Genomic DNA, 21,390 nt, shown 5'->3' on the forward strand with positions numbered 1-21,390 from the left:
TTATGGTACCCACAAAAGTATATGTAAACATATGACTAGACAGAACCCAGTCAGATCATGGCTTACTTTGTCTGTAATGTGCCTATTATTTCCAACTTGCTTTTGACAGCATGGCAATATGTTTTATATTCCCCCAGTATGTTATGCGGGGGGATATAGTCGATGCCTCGTCTGTGTGTCCACCCATTCGCGCACCTGAGCGTCTGTAATTATTTTGCTTCCTGATCATAACTCAAAAACCGTTCAATATTTTTAGACCAAAATTAGTAGATATAATATACTGAACCTATGGTTTTGCCTTTTGCTATTTACAGAATTTTGGCATTTCATTTATTTATTTATTTTTTTTTTTCTATGGAAACGTTTTGGTGGGGTGGGCTTCAGTGCCGGAGTATAACTCAAAAACAGTGCAAAACTTGGTAGATATAACAATCAGAACCTAAAGTAGTGCCTTTTGCTATTTATCGGTTTCCATGGAGCCATTTCGTGTGTGTTTTGTTTCTGAAGCACAACCTGAAAACTTCTTAATATCTTTCAGCAAAACTTGGCAGATAGAAAAACTTGGCTAGACCCTCAAAGTGGTGCCTTGTGCTATTTACAAATTTTGGGCATTTTTATATTTCCCAGTTTCCATGGAAAGGATTCAGACTTATTCTCAGAAGGGAGGGATAGGCTTTGTTTGCAGAGCACAACCCGAAAATCATTTGATATCCTTCAACAGGCAGATATGAAACAGATCTTGAAGTGGTGCCTTTTGCTGTTTACAAATTACAGATATATGGCATTTATATTTTTCATGATTTCCATGGAAACAATTCGAACTTAGTCTGAAAAAACATCAGGTAACTCTCAGATGTTTTGTCCTTTGAAATGTGTAGGGGTTATGCCATCTTCTGATGACTCTTGTTCTTTACTACATCATTCAGTAAAAACATTTTGGATGCTCGTATGTATCAGTTGTCTGTCATGTATCATGTTGTTTAACAGTATATAAATATTTAACATCAAGTAAATCAAATTATAACTGTCAGTAAAAGAAAATAAATATTATTGGTCTCTCCAGTACATCCGATGGATAGTCGATGATGCATTGTTGAAGTTCAGTGCTGATCAAGTTGGAATGGCAGACTATGCTTTGGAGTCAGCTGGTGGGAGTGTTGTCAGTGTCCGATGCTCTGAGACCTACTACAGGAAGACTGCCCTTGTCAGTGTGTTTGGTATCCCATTGTGGTACACCACAAACTCTGCACGTACAGTCATTCAGGTATGTGTGCCACATGGAAAGTTTGGAATATTGTAAAGGTCATTTTCTCTTCTCACATCTTGAGACTAGTTGAGAACTTATATGTGAATATTGGTTAGTACTGTATCAGAAATCAAATATTCAGAATAACTTTACTTAACTAGTTTTCTAGCACCAAGTTCAGTCCCTCTTAAGTGTCTGTTTTACTCATGATTTTGTAAATATTATAGTAATGTCTTCTGGTCATTGTCTGTTCTGGTGGTTTCAGCCTGATGTTCATCCTGGTCAGTGTTGGGCGTTCAAGGGTGCAAGGGGCTTCTTGGTGGTACAGCTTGCATTCCCCATCAAACCTTCAGGTTTCACCCTGGAGCACATCCCCAAGGCTCTCTCTCCCACAGGCAACATTGACAGTGCCCCTAGAGAGTTTGCTGTATATGTAAGTTGCTTTTGGGTATATCTTTTATTCTTTCTGCCTAAACACCTCCATTCAGACTTCAGGTTTTTAAGTGACTATACTGAGAATAGCCTGCTTAGGAGGAGGAGGATGCAGCAGGATCTTTTTCATTATTTTAGATATATATCATTTTCAAGGCACATACTGTTGATACATGTTATGCCCCAAAATATAGCTGAAGAAAGTAACTGGTTATCAAAAGAACAATACTAATTTTCATGTCTATTCATTGAAGGGTTTGAGCAGTGAGACTGACAAAGTGGGTGTGTCTCTTGGAAACTACACGTACAGTGACAGTGGGAAGCCTATTCAGTACTTTCCTCTTCAGGTATGTTTCAGAAAGATGAACTTGAACACAAATATTGCGGGGATTAATTTTGTTGACTGATTTCCTCGTCTTCATGAACTGATCCCTGTTGGAGAAATAAAGATGTTATGGTTGTTCCTTCAAACCACATTCATATATAATGTTTGATCATAAAAATGCCAATGTATCTTGGTCATTTGCTGTCAAAATTTTCTTCTGCTTGATACATTATGACATGGTGTCATGATTTTTCACTGGTATCTTTAGAAAGTCAGATAATTTCTTTCATGATAGATCTTTCTTCAATTTCAGGCAACCACAGGAGAATTCTTCTCATTTGTTGAACTGAAAATACTTGGAAACCATGGCAACCCAGAGTATACATGTTTATACAGATTCCGAGTCCATGGATTGCCATACAAAGAATCCTGAATCACCAGGCAATGTGTTCCATGATATGCAAGTGCTAAAAGGGACGTGTTCATGTTTCCTCACAGATCCACATATAGACAATGACTTCTCCATTGAATATACTGAATGATGGAAGTAAGGCAAAAGACCACAGAACAAGATGACATCCTGTTTGTGATAAACTATTTTGACATGCTATAACATTGTCACGAAGTGAAAGAGCAATCCTGTCCATTCAACTCATTGACTCCGAGCCTATATTGAAAAATGATATTGACCAGCAGTGCATTTATTATATTGTCAAGGGTAACAGTTTTAGAACATGTGTCAATATGTACAGTGTTTCTATTTAAATTATATATTATGATGTATTTTAGAAGGTGCTGGATGTTGTGTAACACTGGCTGCACTAACATCATCACAATCATATGTAGTCTAACTGCCTGGACCCACTTGCACAAAGCCATCTTTGCACTACAGCTATTGAAAGTCTATGCTTAAGGATTTGAATTGTGATCTTTGTAGCACGAAGATGGCTTTGTATAAGTCGTCCCTGTATTGAATTTATAATATATGATATTGATGTGTACCAAGGTCTACAGTAGAAGCAATACATCAAATCTTGTGCCAATGCTGTGTACAACACAGATACCTTACTTGCATGAAAGGTTGTCTAGAGTTAACTATGATAATAATGAAGACACAGTGAAGTCTACCTATGATCAAGATTTCTTTGCATTAGCATATGCAAAATGAGAAAGTTGCAATAGAATATTTTGGGACTAGTATGAAACAACATTTCTAGAAATTCTATGTTACCAAAACATCTCTAAGAAGTCTAGTGAGTATGCCACCTTAACATGGCCTTCAGTTTTTTTTACATTTAAGATATATATTGCACCAATGTGTGTCTATCTTGAACATGTTTTTAGTGTTTACTGAAGGTGATCCACATTTTCACCTGTAACATTAATCTAGTCCTTAAACATAACAATGACCAACTGTCATAATAATTCAGGTTCATCATTTTCTTCTCAGGAGATGAGAAGATCTTAGAATTTTCAATGTACATAATTGTGCACTGTTAGGTTGTGTGGTAGAATAAGTAAGAATGTATTGCATGAATGAAAGGGTGTCATTGTGAGAGTGTGTTTTCAGTTTGAGTAATATCATTACCAATATTTGAGGGCTAAATCTCTTCAAACTGTATCGGTGCTATTGACTGGTTGTGAGGAACTGTAGTCATGACAGTAAAATAGTAATCACCTCATTTCATGTTATCAGATAAGAATAACATAGGTGCCATTATTCTTCATGAATCTATTTAGCGCCAAAGGTGCCATAGATGCATTGTTGCATTATACAGGACTGGATACTCCCCTCCTTTTTTTTTTAATTAATTAGTCTGTTATGACAAACTGGATCACAAACCATCTCTGAAACTGCCATCTGATCTGCCTATGCCATTTCATGCAAAAAATGAAACTAAGAATGGTATCAGGGACACTGATACCAGTTGATACAGTATTGTTCTTGCTTTTTTAGAAAGAATATTCTAAACATTTTATAATTTCATCATCAATCATGAATTTTAGAATCTTAACCTTGTATGTATGAGTTCGTGGGTAGATATTTCATATCTTCACCATATGTTAAAATCAATATTCGGAAAAGGCAGCAACCAGTGTGTAAATACTTTTCCTGTAAATACCTTATTTTAGTTAGCGGTTTCATGATCGTTGTACATATTAAATATATGAGGTAGATGCTAGTAGTTACCTGCTTCAAAGAGTAATGTAGGCCTTTACTTTGTGATCTCTTAATTTTATTAACTTTATTAAGTTTTATTCAGATTGTGATTCATTTATGTCCTGTTGACTACTTCTTGTCTTTCTTTGTCACTGATTTGAGTCTTTAACTTTGTGTGGGCATTAACTGATGTAGCCAATGTATTACATCTACATGATAGGGACGCTTCCAGTAGTTAGAGAATTTTATGGGGAATGAAATATCTTTTAAAATACATCAGTTGTAGTTTTTGTTGTTGTTTTGACTTATCGAAGAAAGTATCATTCATTATACCACCGTATTAATAAGGTGTTGATGTGACTTTTTAATTAACCAGAAAATGGCACCTTAGAGAATTTCTGTGTCTATCAAAGTAGGATTTAGGTATATGTTTTATCAACATTTTAATGGAATATCAAGCCGTTACAATACTATTTATGCTGACTGTTTATCACCAGCAGTTAGAGTTGTAGCCCTATTTACTCTTACCTAAAGATAGACCAAAATCATTACTATTTCATGGATTCTTGTAAGATTCTATGTAAGCACCACTCATGAAAAGGACATTCTGGGTTTTTTTTTTAAGTGTATGTCTGTTATATTTATGTGACTTTTAGCTATATCGTTTAATACCCAAGGGCTAAGCCCTGCTTAGTTGTTACCATATATATCTATATGTTGCTGTCATTAATGGTTGTTAGTTTGTTTAGATTATATACAAATCCATGGCTGTAACCGTTCAGTTCAACACAATTGTTATCATTATGGCATGCGTGGCTGACTTCTCGGCAACAGTTTTCTAGAACAATGAAAAGTGACCCAGTGATTCATTTTCATGTATTTCATGCTTTAAAAGCATCTCCTGAAATATAATTGATATGAATTGATACAGGCTTAGTTTACACACATCACTTTCAGAAATTCTGTGATGAAACTGACATTTTGAGAAAATCAGAACAGTCATATGTCTGAACTTGGCAATAAGTTTTAATTTTTTCATTGTGTTGTTATCATATGGACTATTATCAACTGAGCTTACTAGAGCAAACATAATTTTACTAGACTTGCAATTTAGGACTTGTCACAGACTCAGACAGTAGGTAATTGCTTACTTTTCCAGTTTTATGTTCATCACAAGTTGACCCAGTAATCTTTGATATTCCATCAATACTCATCAGAAACCCATTTTGTATGTGCATACATATTTTAGGTAGGTATCAGCTGCATTTTATTATTTCTTCAAGTGTAATGCAGGATTTATTCTAAGGGAAAAAATTCAAATGGAAAACCTTGTGGTTACAAAGATGTCAGAAAGTTAGTGACAGGGTCATGTCATTAATGTTACTAGGAAGCCAACATGTGTATCAGCTAAGACAAACACATGTTGCATTGTGACTACTGTACAAGATTGATGTCTAAATATATTTGTGTTATTTCCTTTTGCTATTTGCTGTCAGTTGGATCTGTGAGTTTAAATGAAACTGATAAGCTTACGTTCATATGTAAGAAAACTAAGTAGCTAGAGTTACAACCCCTTTGAGTAGATGTGAAATTTCCACTTATTAAGTGACTTTGTCTATTCTCTTGCCATCTTTGTCATTGCAATAAAATCATTTTTCTATCCTTCAAAATAGTAATGTTATTATGTATCTGAAGCCAAGGTGGTGTCCAGTTTGCAATGCAATGCACATTTCATTTTATAAGATTAGGCTCACAATTTGTGATCCCAGTGAAATGTAGATGCAGGGCTACAGGTTGACTTCTATTTTTGGACACTCACAGAAACGTGTATCGGGAGTCATTTTGCTTTTTCCCAGCAGTTGACCTACACCTGCACAGTTCAGTATGAGACAAAATCCTGTCCCTTCAGCATCATTAATAAACATTAGTTTCATAATACCCAATAACAGTAAATTATAAACTTCTTGATCATCAGCCTCAGGAATGAACTGAAAAGGGATCATTTATATAATGCTATGTCCTGCTGCAATCAGAAAAGTTCAAAATATTGTGTATAAGCGTTTTTTTAATGTCTAATCCTGAGATCAGATGGGAAGAACTGTGGCTCCTTTCCGGAAGCAACCTTTACTAAGGTTAGCCATAACTCACACTGAAACATTACACTATGTTTACTTTATTGACTTATAATCACCTTAGTGCTTTGTGAAAGGAGGCCCTGGACTATATTAATCCTTCGTAGTTGATTAACAGAGTTAACTACAGAAATGACAGAGGAGCAATATGTCATGAGTGCAGTATTTATATACATAATTCAACAGTTTATTTGTTGGTTTTAACGAGAGTAAAAGAGTAACATTCTGTATGACGAAATTTAAATGATTGATTTCCTTTATCATGCAAAACTGGGAAATACTTAGCGGAACAACCGAAACTATTACCCTGCCCCTGCCCTTTGATTATGGCATTTCACTAAATGTTGTCCTTCGGGGAAGAGTTGTTAGATCACACATGCTCAACATGAACATCCTGGTATAATATGAGTTTGTGTTTCCTACTATAAGCAGTCTCATTCATAGATGCATGATGTGATGAAGGGATAATGCATTCATTTCGCTGTAGAAAGACCACACTATTCTTTTGAATCAATAATTCCTCCACCACTGATGGCAAATGTTGCTTCATTCTCTGGCAAATCAGGACTGGAAGAAAAATAGATGTTTCATCATCAGTCATGTTATGATTCCGAATAAAATGTGGATGGATGCAGTCAGAATGTTTGTGCTTCAGCTGGTATAGTAATTCTTAACATCTGTGTGACATCAGTAAATATACTCTCTTCAAAAAAAGAAATGCAAAACCCAAATATCAATGAAAATTTGGTGTTATTCAAGGAGGTGTAGATCAGCGGAAAACAAAGATACATGAATGAAATTTTGTGGAGCAATGCATTGCTATCTTGTCCATATTTCATGAGGAAACGGTCATCAAGGTCATTACTGCTGTCCACCAGGTGGTGTTGAAGTCAGTACCTTGTATGACCACCTCCAGCTGCTACGACTGCCCAACACCTCATGGATATAGATCGAATCAGTCGCTGGATGTTTTGTTGTAGAATCCTTCTCCATTCCTTCTGAAGCATGTGGAGCAGCAGTTGAAGATTCTGCGGTGGATTACGATGTCGATGTACCCTTCTATAGATCTGATCCCAAAGGTGTTTGATTGGGTTTACATCCAGGGATCTGGAGGCCCAGGAGAGAGTATTGATGTTGTTATTGGCCAGGTAGTCCATGATGGCACGTGCTGTGTGGGGCCTGACGTTTTCCTGTTGGAAGGACGTGTGGATGGAGAATATGGTTGATGTATTGATTGACTGTTAGATTGCCTTGGACAAGCACAAGTTCCGATCTGCGGGTGTATGAGATAGCTCCCCACACCATACCACCCCTCCACTGAATGTGTCCACTGTCGAATGCAGTTAGGAGAGAAACGTTTATGACGTCATCTGTAGCCACGGTCTCTACCATCACGTCACCTGAGGAGATAACGGGATTCATCACTAAACCATGCGCCTCTAGTTTGCTAAGTTCCATGGCAGCACCGTGTTACTCCATCTCACTCTTGATGTTGATGTAGTCATATCAAGGAGGGGGCAACTTTTGAACGTTTGGCAGTATTCCTACTTCTCAGAGAAGGTTCCTGATTGTCTGATTGGACACTCTTTTGGCTCCAAACTGTTCTTGTGGTATGTCCCGGGCGGTACAATGGCGGCCGCATAGGTGGTTTACCTGAATATACCGATCTTGGGCAGGTGTGGTGACTCTAGGTCTTCCTATCTTGGACGGTCATTTGTTGTATTTGTTTGATGAAATCGATCCTATAATCGAGTTATTGTGCTGCAATGAACGTTGAAGATCCTCGCCACCTCACTCTTTGATTTGCCAGCTTGCAGTCGTCCAATTGCCTGATTTTGATTTGCAGCGTTGAGACATCCCATTTTCGTGTACAGCACTTGCAAAGATCATGGATGAAATTGTGAGATTAATCTTGGTCTTTTATAGTCACATGCTGTACTCATGCCTTGCATGTGAGAAACAATCATTGTGCCTGTTACTCGCGCTGCATGACGTCCATGCACATCATGACAATACTGTTTGATAAAACCGTTCAAAATCATTTGGGGTTGTGCTGGGTCAAGCATAATCTTCTAAAACATTCTAGAAACAATGTGCAACCCGAAAAAAATGTTTGAGTTTACATATGTCTACAAAATTGTAAGTATCATTTTTGAATTTCGTTTTGCATTTCTTTTTTTGAAGAGTGTATTAACAAACTTAGGAAAGATGAATAACTGGTATTCATGGTCACATGTCTTTAAACATGAAAAGTTGAAATGAAAGCTGAGGGAAGGAAACTCATCAATCACTGTAAGACAACAATGATGACACCAGGTATTTGTGAAAAAGTTAAGCATGTGCTGCCCTCTCCAAAACAAGGTGACTGTAAAGCAGACCTTCAAAGACCATCCACCACTGAATAGTGAATATCAACACTGGTACCTTCAAGGACATTAAACCACTAAAATAGTATCCTCAATACCATGAATGAAATACTACAACTTATCAAATACATTACATAAATGATCCTTTTGATCTGCCATTTATGTATTAAGAATGTAATGTAGAATTTGGATAATTAATTCCTAATGCAGCTTGCATATTAATTCTTAACATCAATAGATTCTTAGTCTGAGTGAAAGTCTGCTGTATTGTGAATCTTACCTGTCATATATTTTGGCTATTCTGTTTTCAGCTCTTCCTTTCCTTAAGCTTATCCTGACTGTAGAAGCATGAGCAAGAATGTGACCACCAATTGGTTTCTTTGGGTCAGCTTGAAACCTGGGTTAGTGTCATGGACAGAGAAGAACTGCTTGAGTGAAAAATGTAATTTGATATTTCATACATATTTTAAACATTCAAACTCTCATTAAATCTGTTCACAATTCACTGATTTTTTTATATGTAATCAATGACTTATTTCAGAATATATTTAAACTGGACGTTTGCATTAGATGGATCTCCAGGAAAGTACCAATCTCAATCTGTAATTGAACAAATGACTTATGATCAATGAAAAAACTGCCACCAGCTCAGAACACCCAATCAAATGTCAGTTTATGTATAAATAAACTTAACTGTGAAAAAGAAAATATTTAAATTCAGTGTTTATTTTCTTCTGGGAACTTACGACATGCCAGCACCAGGATCTGATGTCATTTGATTTGTAACAAAAACTGCCACGTTATACTCTGAAATAAAGGAAATTCTAGTAAAACATGTTACTCCACAGCAAACATTGAAAGCAGCTTTTTTTCTAGACAGTGTATTCCAATGTTCATGATGGTATTACAGAAACTAATGCAAATAAAATGTTGAATTATCGTTCCCTCCCATTCTCCTCACTTAGGCAATTTCCAAATTAGTGTATAAATATTTGTCATTAAGTAAATATACTGTATAAAGCAACTCTCACCCTCTGCTATTTTCTGCAACCGAGACAGAAGTTGAGCCAGCTTCTGCTGTCTGTCAGCTAGTTCTCCTCTACCACTAAAATCTACTCGGAACAGTGCCATTATAGAATCCACTATCTGCAAGTTTGAATAGTAACCTGTAAAAATCACTTACAAAATCAAAACATTTGTTGAGCACTATCTGGCATCTTAATCACACTATGTCGCACAATGACTGGTCCATAAACACACAATCGTTGCAAAAGTGTGATTGCTTTTTCATGGCATAACAGACTACTTCTGTAAAACCCTGATAGATTCTGTGCCAAAAACTGCAGAAACTATCTCTTTGCATCTTGAATGCAAAATTTAAAGTCAATATTAGACAAGTGTCAGCTAATATTAGCAAGCCTGAAGAAAATTCCTTAGCTTAGTAATTCGATAAGTAGCGTAAGTTCCAGATGTAAGTTTAAGCATTATTTTGGCATATTTTTTGTCACTGAGTCTAATAATACAGCTGACAATATCAAAAAGAAATTTTACCAAAATTCTTTTCACTAGTAGCTAACAGACAGTTTCAGCTTGTTTCCATGGCAAATGTATTCTTCAGAAATTTAGAATAAAAACAAGAACAGTTCACCAACCAGCATTTTGAATACACCAGGTTCTTCATAAAATTTGGCTGCAACAAAGTCTAGGAGCTCATACTGGTGTTCACCTGGTAAAGCAAAGGATTTTATCATGAGGAATAATGTTGGCTATGATAAATATTTGAAACTTGACATCTCATAAAACATCTGAACTTTATCAGATATCCTACTCTGAAGAAACAATAACATGTCTAATAAAAGTCAGATCATGATGATATGTCAGTTATATGAAATAAAGGTTGATATAAAGTTTATATAAAAGTTGTTCAGGTATTCATAAAAAGCATTTAGTAATACTTACTTGTGTATGCTCTTGCATATAGCACATTATCCAGCACAGCGCTCTGGTCAAGATTAAACCTGTCAGCAATGCCTCGTAATCGGTCAGGTCGACTGTTGTCATAAAGGACTACAAACACTTAGACATACTTGATATTGACCAAACGCAAACATTTCTTAAGTATGCAAGGTAACAATTAATAATCTATTGTAAGTCATAGGATACAAAGTATTCTCTGTGTCAATGAACACAACCTTTCCTCCACAATAACCATTGGCTCCTGGTAGCTGAGATGTCACTGAAAACAAATAAGAACACCGATCAACACCTGAGACTGAATTGCATCTCTTTATAGAGAGGGGGAAGAAATCAGGGGGAGAAAGTTTAAAACTAAAATACTTTATCAGAAGTACATTGTATGTATGCAAGTACAACTTCTGGCCTTTAAGACTATGACTTTAACCAAGAGGATGATAAAAGCCTGGTAAAATTCTGCAAGGTCTTGTAAGCACATCTGGTTCATAACTCATCCTTGATATCTCCAGGTATACATTCCGATATGTCTCCATTATACCATGGATGCATCTACGGGTCGGCCCGCTAATTTTATTACCTCCCTTTGCTGGCTCTGCATTCTCACAGAAGCCAGTCAGCTAAACCACAGTTATAACTGAGCTTGCCAGTGTCAACAAAGGTAGTGGTTGCAACTGCAAAGATATGCTTGCAGTGTGACTCAGATTTGGGGGAAATCATACAGACAAATTCATAAGTCCAAAACTTTAAAAAAGTATAAGCTAGAACCTCTTTCAGAGAACCTCTGCATGGCATGTGTTGCCAAGTTTGGTTGGTTAGATAATTTGGAAATCGGAAGTGACTTGACACTGGTTCGCTCAACTTCCCAGTGCAGACACCTGATTGGATAAATAGCTAGCCAAGGGAGGTAATAAATTTATCATGCTGCGCCGTAGGCGCGTCCAGGGTATAGTGGAGAATTATCGGAATGTATACCCTGGAGATATTGAGGATAGTTCATAACTAAGACACTAAGTGATAACACTTAAGTAATGAAACCCAATCTGTGAGCCATCATCTACATGTAAGCAGAATCAAAAGTTATGAAGTGCATATTAAGGGTGTGTTTATATGTGATCACAAGCCAACATTTCAGATTAATTTCTACAGCTGATTAATGGTCTGTTTGGTAGAAGCAGCATTGAATCCATACTTTGCTGCAGTCTGACATACAAATTTAACAACAAAAAAATCCTCACCACACAAAGTATGTGAAATCTGTGTCTTTCCTGTTCTGAATTCTCCGAAGGCTTCTGTGATGGCCATACTTTCTACTCCTCCTCCTAGTAGTTTACTGTTCAAAACAAAACCAAAGAGTTGTTAATATCAACTTCCCTAGTTAAATAATACGCATCAATGAAAAAACCTTTACTAATCATTGTAATCAATCAACATACTCTAACTCTTGACTCCCAGTTGAAACCTTAAAAACTTGTTTTCGCTTGTCAGCATACTGTAAAGCTGTTAGAAATCCTGGGTCCTGCAAATAGAAGATATATATTCACTGGAAAATCATGCTCAAAATGTCAGAGGACAATTAATTGATTTACAACACTGTTAATAATAATATATTCTTGACAACAGCTTTTTAAAAATCTGCTCACACACTTTTTTGTGTTTTAGACATCAGTTAATGTAATCTTCCTGTTTGAATTAGTTATCAAGACCACTGTCTTTAAGTAGGTGATCCATACAAAAGGCATAACAGAGAAATAATGTTCACCACAAGTTTTGCTGATGCTTCTTTGATCTTTTCCATCTTCGCCTCTGAGATACCTTTGATGGTACACAGTTTCTTTCTTGTAGTCATTTGAACTCCCTGAAAATATTGATGACTTAAAGGAAAGCAATAACCACTCCTAACCACTAGTCAACTGGCAGGAGAATGCTGTGTATCCTGATTTCAATATATTAAGTAAAACGACCATGTAAAACACTCCAGATTTCATGCTATACAATAAAATAACAGTTGTTCTTACCTTGATTGTGCATATCCCTGCTTGTTTCAGTTTCTTGATATCAGCTACATTCTAAATATGAAACAATACATATTTTCTTTCAGGTTCACAGTGAAAGAAGAGTGATTTAATAAAAATTAATCACAGTATGTATGATATTTGTTTACCCTGCTAAATGCATTGTTTATCTATGCTTGTCAACAACTGCTAACATACAAATTTGTCAAAACAATCATAACATTTTTAAAAAATTGGTCGAAGTCCAAGAACACCTGATGTGATCTAAAACCATACAAATGTTCAATAGCTGCATGACTCCAAACTAATTTCTAACAATTATTGATTAATAAAGGACGTATTCATCAAGGTCAGAGATGAATATAATTTAAAATGAAAACATTAATCAGTCAGTGCCAAAATGTATTGAGCTCATTTCACAAAGCCCTGACTTTGTAAAAGAAAGAATAAGAAAAAGAAAAACCCTGTTTAAGTGAGTCCTTTATCCATAAAAAAACTGCCACTTTAAACTGAGCATATCTGCAAATAGTAGGAAACAATCACTTACAATGCCATGATTCTGCAGCTGATCAATGTCAAGAAACATTGACTCCTGAAACAAAAACAAACTTTGAGAATATGTATAATGGTGTCACCTCTATATGACCAACCTCACTGACTGACTGACAAAAAGATAATGCCAACAAAATTATGTGACAAGGTGATATGAATAAGAAACTTGCATCTACAGGTCATGAAACATGAAAATGGTTACCTTACCTTTCCTTTCTGCTTCTCTTTGGGAATTGAAATACAGGGGAACTTACCTGTAGGTGAGAGGGTTAAGGTCAGGAGGGGTCAGTTTGTATCACTGGAATATAGGCTGAAGGACTGGTCAAGTTAACCTGCGGTCATTGATATATCGAGGCAGCTACAAAACTAAGCAAAATAACTGTTTCCACAAATAGCAAGTTTTCTATCTAATACATTGTGCGATAAGAGCCACGAAATATGCTGTATTTTTAATTAAAAGGAATATTTTATCCAAGATACCAACCTCCTCATCTGAGGCAATTTCTTCATCCACTACTTGATCTTCAGTTTCCATCCTCTGGCAGATCTTTACTATGGAAAACAAAGAAAGAAAGTCAGTAAGTCTATCAATCATAATCACAGCCTGCGCCCCAAACATGGAAGTATTAGAGTGAAGATGGCTCTTTAGCATCATTTTCAGCAGATGTGCTATTATATGGATTATACGTAGCAGCACTATTAAACTCTGGCATGGAACTTGTTTTCAAAGCTGTAGACTGCAATCACTTGAGTCAGTATTAATCACCCTTTCAGCATCAATGAATGTGCTCAGGAATGTCAGTAGAAGACCATACTCACATTGCCAAAACGAAACATGATAAGCAAATATCCAAGGGACATCACCATTTTCACAATTTAATATGTAAGGCTAACAGGCCTGTTGACAGAATGGGTGTTCGATATGTTAAAAACGACTTTTCTTTTGACTACACAATCATGAATGGTGTTCATTTTGGAAATTAGCTTTATGTGTATTTTTAGTTCTTCTGAAAGTTACGATCTGGTCTTACGACAATTTTCTTTCGAAATTTACATATTTTGTATTTATGAGAAAAGCAAATGAAAATGGACAAGTTACAGAAAAACATAGATCTAAATGCTAGTTGGCTCGTCCAGTAATTTTAATTATACATTTAGAAAAAAAGGCTACTTATATGTATTGAATTGTATTTACTTCACAATGTGATTTTCACTTATGTTCTTTCTTATCTTAATTTGTCACTACTAACTCACGTTCAAAGCAAATAGTTATAATACACAGAAGCAAGTTAGCTCGGCAAGTTCAGGCTGTCGCTCTCGGAAAACGTCGTCTGCTCTGTTTTGATCACGTGATCGCCTGAAGACAGGTGCGCGTTTACAGATAACCGAAAGATAGCTTCATCAAGACATTGTCTTTTGGTATAGTTTATATATTTTATTATCAAAATCCCTGTTGCTGGGGAAATACATTTATAAATCTATTCTGGATATTATTTTATTCACAATACATTTCTGCGTAACTGTTATTTGTTGGATCCTGTTTTCTTACGCATGCGCAAGGTATTGGTGTTTTGAGAAAGCACGTGGTGATCGACGATCCTCCGTGAAGCGAATAACGCCGAGAGGAGTTGATTTTTGTTGTATTTGTTTGAACGTTAATCAGCTGTGTTTAAAATGGTAAGTATTGTTCAAGAGCTTAATCCTCTGTAAATGCCTGCATGGTATCGTATGAGTTTGAAGTCAGCTTGATTAGAGCCTCCGATTTCGCGCAAACACAATCTTGTATTTCGTGCTGGTGGTGTTTTGAACAGACGAAGGGTTCCACATTGTAGCTCACTGTCAGTGTGAATGTTATTATTTCCTGTGGGTAAGAAATGGAATATTTTAACATATAAAGTCAACTGTTTGCCCACGAATCGTCTTGGAATTGAGATTAACCCTGAAGTTATTGTGGTGGGTAAGAGTATATATATATCCATATACCATATACCACCCTATGTTTTAACGATGAGGAGAAAATTCTTTGAGTGACGTGGACATGTCTTTGAGTATGTTGAGATAAAATTATAGTCACATGTTAAACCTCTTGTTTAATCAAACAATGAGTATTTGGGTGCAGCTGTAGACTTGTTTTGAAACTGGAATATGGTGTTGACGATGGCAAAAACATTCAATGCACCTACGGTTTTGATCCTAATGTGACAAATGGTGTATCAGACAGATGAAGTAAACCCCAAGGCATACCCCCTTGCTGATGCCAAGCTGACTGAGGTTATCCTGGACTTAGTCCAACAGGCTGCTAACTACAAGCAATTGAAGAAGGGGGCCAATGAAGGTATGCTTGTATGATTTGCTGTCATTGTGATTGATGCAGGGCTGTTAGTGTTAATATTCACCTCAGTATTCATTGGTTTCACTTTAATTTTTGACCCACTGTGTGCATGCACGGGGCGTGTAAAAATATTTGTGGTTTGGTCATATGCTTTAGTGATAGAGTAAACACACTTTAAAGAAAACAAAAATCAGAACAAAAACATTGTTTTATGACAAGTGCAAATGATCTCAATTCATTTATGAAAGAAAGACGAGTTAGCTAAAGAAATAGTTTACTTTATGTGAATCAGCTTTTGTCAGTCTAAGTAAACTTATCCTCTGTACTTTTCGTTACACTCCACTACTGAGTCTAACAAAACCATGTGGGAGATCGCGTCTGTTAACCTTTGAGATTGACCAATCCGAACACAACTTTCCAGATCGCGAAAGTGCACATTCGCGCATACCTTTTGAACCTTTTATCTCGAAAAGGTTTGTACCTGAACAATTCCGAATGCTCTTTAGCGTACGCTTGCTTCCAGGTGATGCACTCTGTGTATGTACAATCATGACAACGGTGAGTAAACAGTCTTTGAAAATAGTGTTTTTGGCAATATTCAAGCATGATACCTTGTGAAAATATTAGCTAATGGTAACCATGTCAACAGAAACCCCAAAGAGTTTATACTGCAGGTCAAATATTGATATCATGATATTTTTGCGAGTGGCGATCAACAGATGTTTTTACGTCATGATGTTTTTTCGACTTGCCTAATTCTCATAGATTAGTTTCACACTTTCAAAGCTTACTTGCATCTGAAAGTTTTTTATTAAAGTTTGCCACTAATCTTGAACACCATTCAGTGGAGTATTTCCGCATGTTTTCCTAAAAACAACACTTGCTGCATAGGTCACATAAGCTTAAAACAGTTTAAAGGGATTAAATTAAATGGAATGACTCTAATAAATTAGCAGTGGTGAAGTTTAGTCAGTGTGGACAAAGCTGTTGATCTCCAGATGAGTGTCATGGAACCTGTCTACGCCCACTGGATGGTCTCAGCCTTTCAAACAGTCTCTAAGAAATGTGTGTTGCGTGGTTGGCGCCTGTCTGGACTATCAGGCGTACCGACTGAGTGACTTTTGTTCAGGTATCCATTGTTTGACATGTGACACATGAGTACAAGTAATGCTAGTAATTAGTTATTCTTCGCGTTGTTGTCATTGCTTAATATATGTATTGTCTAGATCTATTGTTAATTTATATGAACTGGTGAATAATAAAGCAAAGATAGGACAGGTTGTTTGCTGATTATTCATTGCATTTTGCCAGCACATTGCGTCATGATATTTTTGCGAGCTCAAGTCATTCGCAATTGTCGCAAAAATATCATGCTCACAAAAATTTAATGATTTACAGTAACTGTGTTATATGCTGGTGTTTGTGTGTGGAGAGATCTGTGTCAGTGAACTGAATGTTTTGATAGTCCCTCCAATCCCTAAATAGTAGCCGTTGTCTGGTTGATTAAATCTATTTAACCATCTTGTGTTTGATTGGACGGTCATAGGTTGCTCAAAGGTTACCTGACACAACCTTCTACTAGGTTTTGTTAGACTCAGTGGTGGGGTGTAACGAAATACACTGAGACTAAGTTTACTTAGACCGAAGCCTTCGTGTAAACATCTCTCCACCACCATCATTCCTGCACATCCCCTTCTTATAACTAACAGAACACAAAATGTTTTATGCAGTTGCTGTCAAAAACTGTACATTAGTGACTATTTTTCATGCTCTGTGCATGCGCATAGTGAGTTCTAAAGAAAAGTGAAACCACAAAATTGAACCATATCCCATCATGAAACAATGTTATTCACAGTTAGTGAGTCAAATATGTATTTGTTTGTACTGTCTCTCAAAACTTTTTTTTTGCTTTTAATCATGACTTATCTGTTATTTGTCAAACACAAAGCGAGAAGTGCAAAATGAATTATATACAAACCATGCTCCAGTGAAACTTGTCTGTTTGCCACAACCCCTTACCGTACTGTCAACCATAAAGCTATGTGTACTGAGAAAAGTAGCAATGAAAGACATCTGTGGTGCTTTGTCATGATGGACCTGTGAAGGTCCCAGGGTAGAAAAGCCTTCGCTTCAGAAACCCATGCTTGCCATAAAATGGCGACTATGCTTGTCGTGAGAGGCGACTAACGGGATCGGGTGGTCAGACTCGCTGACTTGGTTGGGACATGTCATCGGTTCCCAATGGCACAGATTGATGCTCATGTTGTTGATCACTGGATTGTCAGGTCCAGACTTGATTATTTACAGACTGCCGCCATATAGCTGGAATATTGCTGTGTGCGGCGTAAAACTAAACTCATTCGCTCACTTTGTCATGATGAATTACTTCTTGCTGTACAAGGATTTTGCATAGATGTTTCAAAAGAAACTATTACATAAGATGTTTCTGTTATTTAATTACTCTATATGAAACATTATATATTCATGTTCGGTACCCTGTATTCATCATGGTTACCATATTTACCATATAATATAATATATTTGTTCCAGCCATAGTGTGGGGCATTTTTGAAGATAATCTTTGAAAGAAAATTAAAACCTACATCTGATTATTAATGCCCAAGTGTGGTTCAGGTTATTTGTCATGTATTGTATTATCATAATTATCATTCAGGATGCTTACCCCAGTCAGAAAAATCAAGTGTTTCAGTTTCATTGATATTATGTTCAGGCCCCCCTAAGTAATTGAAGGAATTACAGCAAATTTGAAGGAATTGCATCTCAAATGTAAACAAACGCAGCCCACTCGCGAAACAATTGCAGCGATATTGGTAATTTAGCGGTAATAACAGAAACACATCGGCCCTATCGGAAGCAATGCCGATGATTACGAACGTGCGTCAGATATAACATCATTTTTTTTAAAAAAATGTGTTTAAATTTGTCAATTGCACTTCCTAGCAAGACAAATTATGGCTCATAAACTTCTTCATGGTGCACGTTCATGATGTTCGTAATCATCGGCACGACTTCGATGTTCAGATGTAAACAATCTCCAGGGGCATGACTTGTGACACTCTTCTGCAGTAACAATCTTTTCCTAAAAACATAAGTTATTGCCCCGACAACACCTCATACCTAAACACATTCAACACGGGTGGTCAAAGATGGATAAGTATAAAAATGTAATAGTAGGAACTAAAAACAAATCTCACCGAGACGGGTGCTTGTTCCAACGACGCCATGTTTTGCTGTGTGAGTTTCCGCTCGCGACCGAAAAATCTCCGAAGATGGCCGATCGTGTTTCCAGTATTACCGACATTGCTTCCGATAGGGCCGATGTGTTTCTGTTATTACCGCTAAACTACCGATATCGCTGCAATTGTTTCGCGAGTGGGCTGCGTTTGTTTACATTTGAGATGCAATTCCTTCAAATTTGCTGTAATTCCTTCAATTACTTAGGGGGCCTGATATTTATGGTGTACTGTTAAAGTCTACATTCACAATATTGTTTCCAGCTACTAAGACATTGAATCGTGGGATATCCGAGTTCATTGTGATGGCTGCCGATGCTGAACCCCTGGAGATTCTCCTCCACCTGCCCCTGCTCTGTGAAGACAAGGTGAGTCACAGTTTTAGGTAACATAAAAAATGTATCTCCAGTGTGCACCAACATAAAGAATTGATATTGAATAAACATCACACATTTTGAGAACTACACAGTAATATTCCGGACATTAACATAACTATAAAATCATTAGGTTCAATAAACTTCAACCTGTCATGACTTTATAGGACCCTCATATGTAAGTGGGGTCCTCAAGCCTTCTAGGTTTGCGGGCCAAGTTAAAACCCTGGTGTGTTACAATTTTGTAGTTTTGATCTTCAGCAACGGATGTTTGTTGAAAAGAGGTGACCATCTGGATTAGGTGGTGAGGCTTGTTGTCGTGGTTGATGAGACATCATATCCAGATGGTGTAGATCATCCCAGAATCATGATCATCCAATTGTCCGATGGGACATAACATTACCGTTTTGACTTAAGTATTGCAATGTAAGGTTCTTGTAGTCATATTTCACACTGCATCACTGGTGGCTTATGATGATCTTATCTGTTTCAGAATGTGCCATACGTTTTCTGCCGATCTAAGCAGGGTAAGTAGATTAGTAGGTCAGTCTGGGTGTGTTGTATGTCTGTTATATTTATCAATCAAATCAACTCTGTGCATGTAACATCGCCAGCGTTGTCTGTTATGATATGCACAGAATTCTTCCTCATGTACTGTGTATGTCATCACCCAGTGTCAAATGCCTTCTCTTTGTTAGTCTTATGAGGTTGGATACAAAATAACATAATGTCAAGAAATTACTAAATTTGGTATCATTTTGTAGACAGATGTGTCCTGAATCTAACTATGTAAGAAAAATAGCAAGTCCCAAGTTTGACATGTGATGCCTACTTGTGTTACCATCTGTAAGAAATAATGTCAGTAAAAGTTCTGTTAAAAGGAAATTGTTTACTTTTGTTATATAATGCATGTTTTTTATAAGGGTACTTCCTTATTGCTATGAAATAAAGCAGGAAAATCAATTTTCAAGGCAGTGTGTATTATTTGACTCATCAAATACCTTCTGACAGAACCTTAGGAATTTAGAAAAATATTCATTCCTCAATGAAAAAAAAGTATTTTATGGCAAAAAGATTTTTTTTATATGAAATTAATGTTTATATAGTTAATTCATGCTAGATAAAAATTCAAAATTAAAAAAAATATGTTACAAGGGTTATCAACATTATCTGCTCTTAAAACAGCCTGCCCAAATTAAAATTTTATAAGGGGAGGTAACTCTTGCTCAGGTTTACCTCAGGATAAATGCCGGTGTGGCCAAAATATCATGAAGTATGATTAGAAGCAAGATACAGGGAAATAACTACATAACATAAACACACTCTCCTACTGTCACATCCCATTGCATACAATATGCACACAAACCACTGCATCCAACCTCTTTATAGAATTTGGCATAGATCTGTGTTTCTTGTTAACATTAATGCATGTGAACATTTTAAAAGGAACTGATGTTTGATGTTGAATAGATGTTTTTCTGAGTCAGGTAATAGAATGGTGATGCAATAGAGAGCATCAAAGGTGTTCTTACATTGGTCTTTGTGCTGTAGCTTTGGTTTGGTACCCCTCCCTGGACTCTCTCGCTCTCTCTCTCTCTCTCTCACACACACACACACATACACACACACACACACACACACACACACACACACAGAGACAGAGCTGGAATAGCTCTTAAAGCTGCGTCAAAACCATACTCGCCATATTGCTTTTCATGTTTGATTGTAAATGGAATATACATTTGGTTTCTTGGAAGAAAGTATGGAACTGAAGATGGCTTGTCGCGACTGAACACTTTACCTGTGTTTCTGTATTTCAGCTTTGGGTCGTGCGTGTGGTGTGTCTCGGCCAGTGATTGCATGCTCAGTGGTAGCCAAAGAGAGCTCAATGATCAGCACCCAGATCACTGAGGCCAAGCTTCGTATCGAGAAACTTCTTATCTGAACCCCGTATTGCCTCAGGTTTATTTTTGGCAGAATCAGTGTGTGGTCTCTCTTGTGGGGATTGTGAACTGATAAAGGCGCATTTATTTTATACAAGCACTGTATATGGATACCAGTTTAATTTTATCATTTTCTTGTAGATACTATCATCATCATAATAAATACTGAAACAATCTTCAGCATTTGTCCTTGTTTGCTAAAGGGGATTACTCACACCTTTGGAACTAGTCTACAAACAGACTAGTGTCGGCTTCTAGAGTACAACTTAACACATTTCAGTATCTTT

General features: G+C 36.7%; 3 protein-coding genes across 8 annotated transcripts in view; 2 read left to right on the forward strand and 1 right to left on the reverse strand.

Moving 5' to 3' along the window:
* Nucleotides 1–5,834, forward strand: part of LOC137283445 (SUN domain-containing protein 2-like) — a 36,363-nt gene extending 30,529 nt beyond the window's left edge. For all 6 annotated transcript variants that reach the window (XM_067814942.1, XM_067814943.1, XM_067814940.1 and 3 more), the window contains 4 exons: nucleotides 1,064–1,264; nucleotides 1,512–1,679; nucleotides 1,933–2,025; nucleotides 2,317–5,834. In XM_067814942.1, the coding sequence (XP_067671043.1) occupies nucleotides 1,064–1,264; nucleotides 1,512–1,679; nucleotides 1,933–2,025; nucleotides 2,317–2,436 (582 nt within the window). In that variant the 3' untranslated portion in view covers nucleotides 2,437–5,834. The remainder of the gene's footprint in view (nucleotides 1–1,063; nucleotides 1,265–1,511; nucleotides 1,680–1,932; nucleotides 2,026–2,316) is intronic.
* Nucleotides 5,835–6,793: 959 nt separating this feature from the next.
* LOC137284278 (meiotic recombination protein DMC1/LIM15 homolog) lies at nucleotides 6,794–13,735 on the reverse strand. Its single transcript, XM_067816031.1, has 13 exons — nucleotides 13,685–13,735; nucleotides 13,196–13,240; nucleotides 12,652–12,702; nucleotides 12,396–12,491; nucleotides 12,070–12,152; nucleotides 11,872–11,966; nucleotides 10,826–10,898; nucleotides 10,622–10,713; nucleotides 10,315–10,388; nucleotides 9,694–9,808; nucleotides 9,409–9,469; nucleotides 8,943–9,059; nucleotides 6,794–6,863 (listed from the first exon to the last, which is right to left on the reverse strand). Exons 1-13 carry the CDS (start codon nucleotides 13,733–13,735, stop codon nucleotides 6,794–6,796), a joined length of 1,023 nt encoding a protein of 340 aa, XP_067672132.1.
* Nucleotides 13,736–14,730: 995 nt separating this feature from the next.
* Nucleotides 14,731–21,279, forward strand: LOC137283477 (NHP2-like protein 1). Its single transcript, XM_067814997.1, has 5 exons — nucleotides 14,731–14,877; nucleotides 15,418–15,535; nucleotides 19,051–19,154; nucleotides 19,654–19,687; nucleotides 20,981–21,279. The coding sequence occupies exons 1-5, from the start codon at nucleotides 14,875–14,877 to the stop codon at nucleotides 21,103–21,105; spliced, it is 384 nt and encodes a 127-aa protein (XP_067671098.1). The 5' UTR covers nucleotides 14,731–14,874; the 3' UTR covers nucleotides 21,106–21,279.
* The last annotated feature ends 111 nt before the right edge of the window (nucleotides 21,280–21,390 follow it).

The sequence above is a fragment of the Haliotis asinina genome, chromosome 5 (genome assembly GCF_037392515.1).
Source record: "Haliotis asinina isolate JCU_RB_2024 chromosome 5, JCU_Hal_asi_v2, whole genome shotgun sequence".
In the NCBI taxonomy this organism is placed as follows: domain Eukaryota; kingdom Metazoa; phylum Mollusca; class Gastropoda; order Lepetellida; family Haliotidae; genus Haliotis; species Haliotis asinina.

What these genes read in the sequence shown, in the direction of transcription:
- LOC137284278 (XM_067816031.1), bottom strand. Translation starts at nt 13,735, where the DNA reads ATGGAAACTGAAGATCAAGTAGTGGATGAAGAAATTGCCTCAGATGAG. An exon ending in AAGCATCAGCAAAACTTGTG is followed by an intron (nt 12,153 to 12,395) that starts GTGAACATTATT and finishes TTCTATTTGCAG; the next exon opens with GACCCAGGATTTCTAACAGC. An exon ending in ACTGGGAGTCAAGAGTTAGA is followed by an intron (nt 11,967 to 12,069) that starts GTATGTTGATTG and finishes TGTTTTGAACAG; the next exon opens with TAAACTACTAGGAGGAGGAG.
- LOC137283477 (XM_067814997.1), top strand. An exon ending in GAAGAAGGGGGCCAATGAAG is followed by an intron (nt 15,536 to 19,050) that starts GTATGCTTGTAT and finishes TATTGTTTCCAG; the next exon opens with CTACTAAGACATTGAATCGT. An exon ending in TTTCTGCCGATCTAAGCAGG is followed by an intron (nt 19,688 to 20,980) that starts GTAAGTAGATTA and finishes TCTGTATTTCAG; the next exon opens with CTTTGGGTCGTGCGTGTGGT.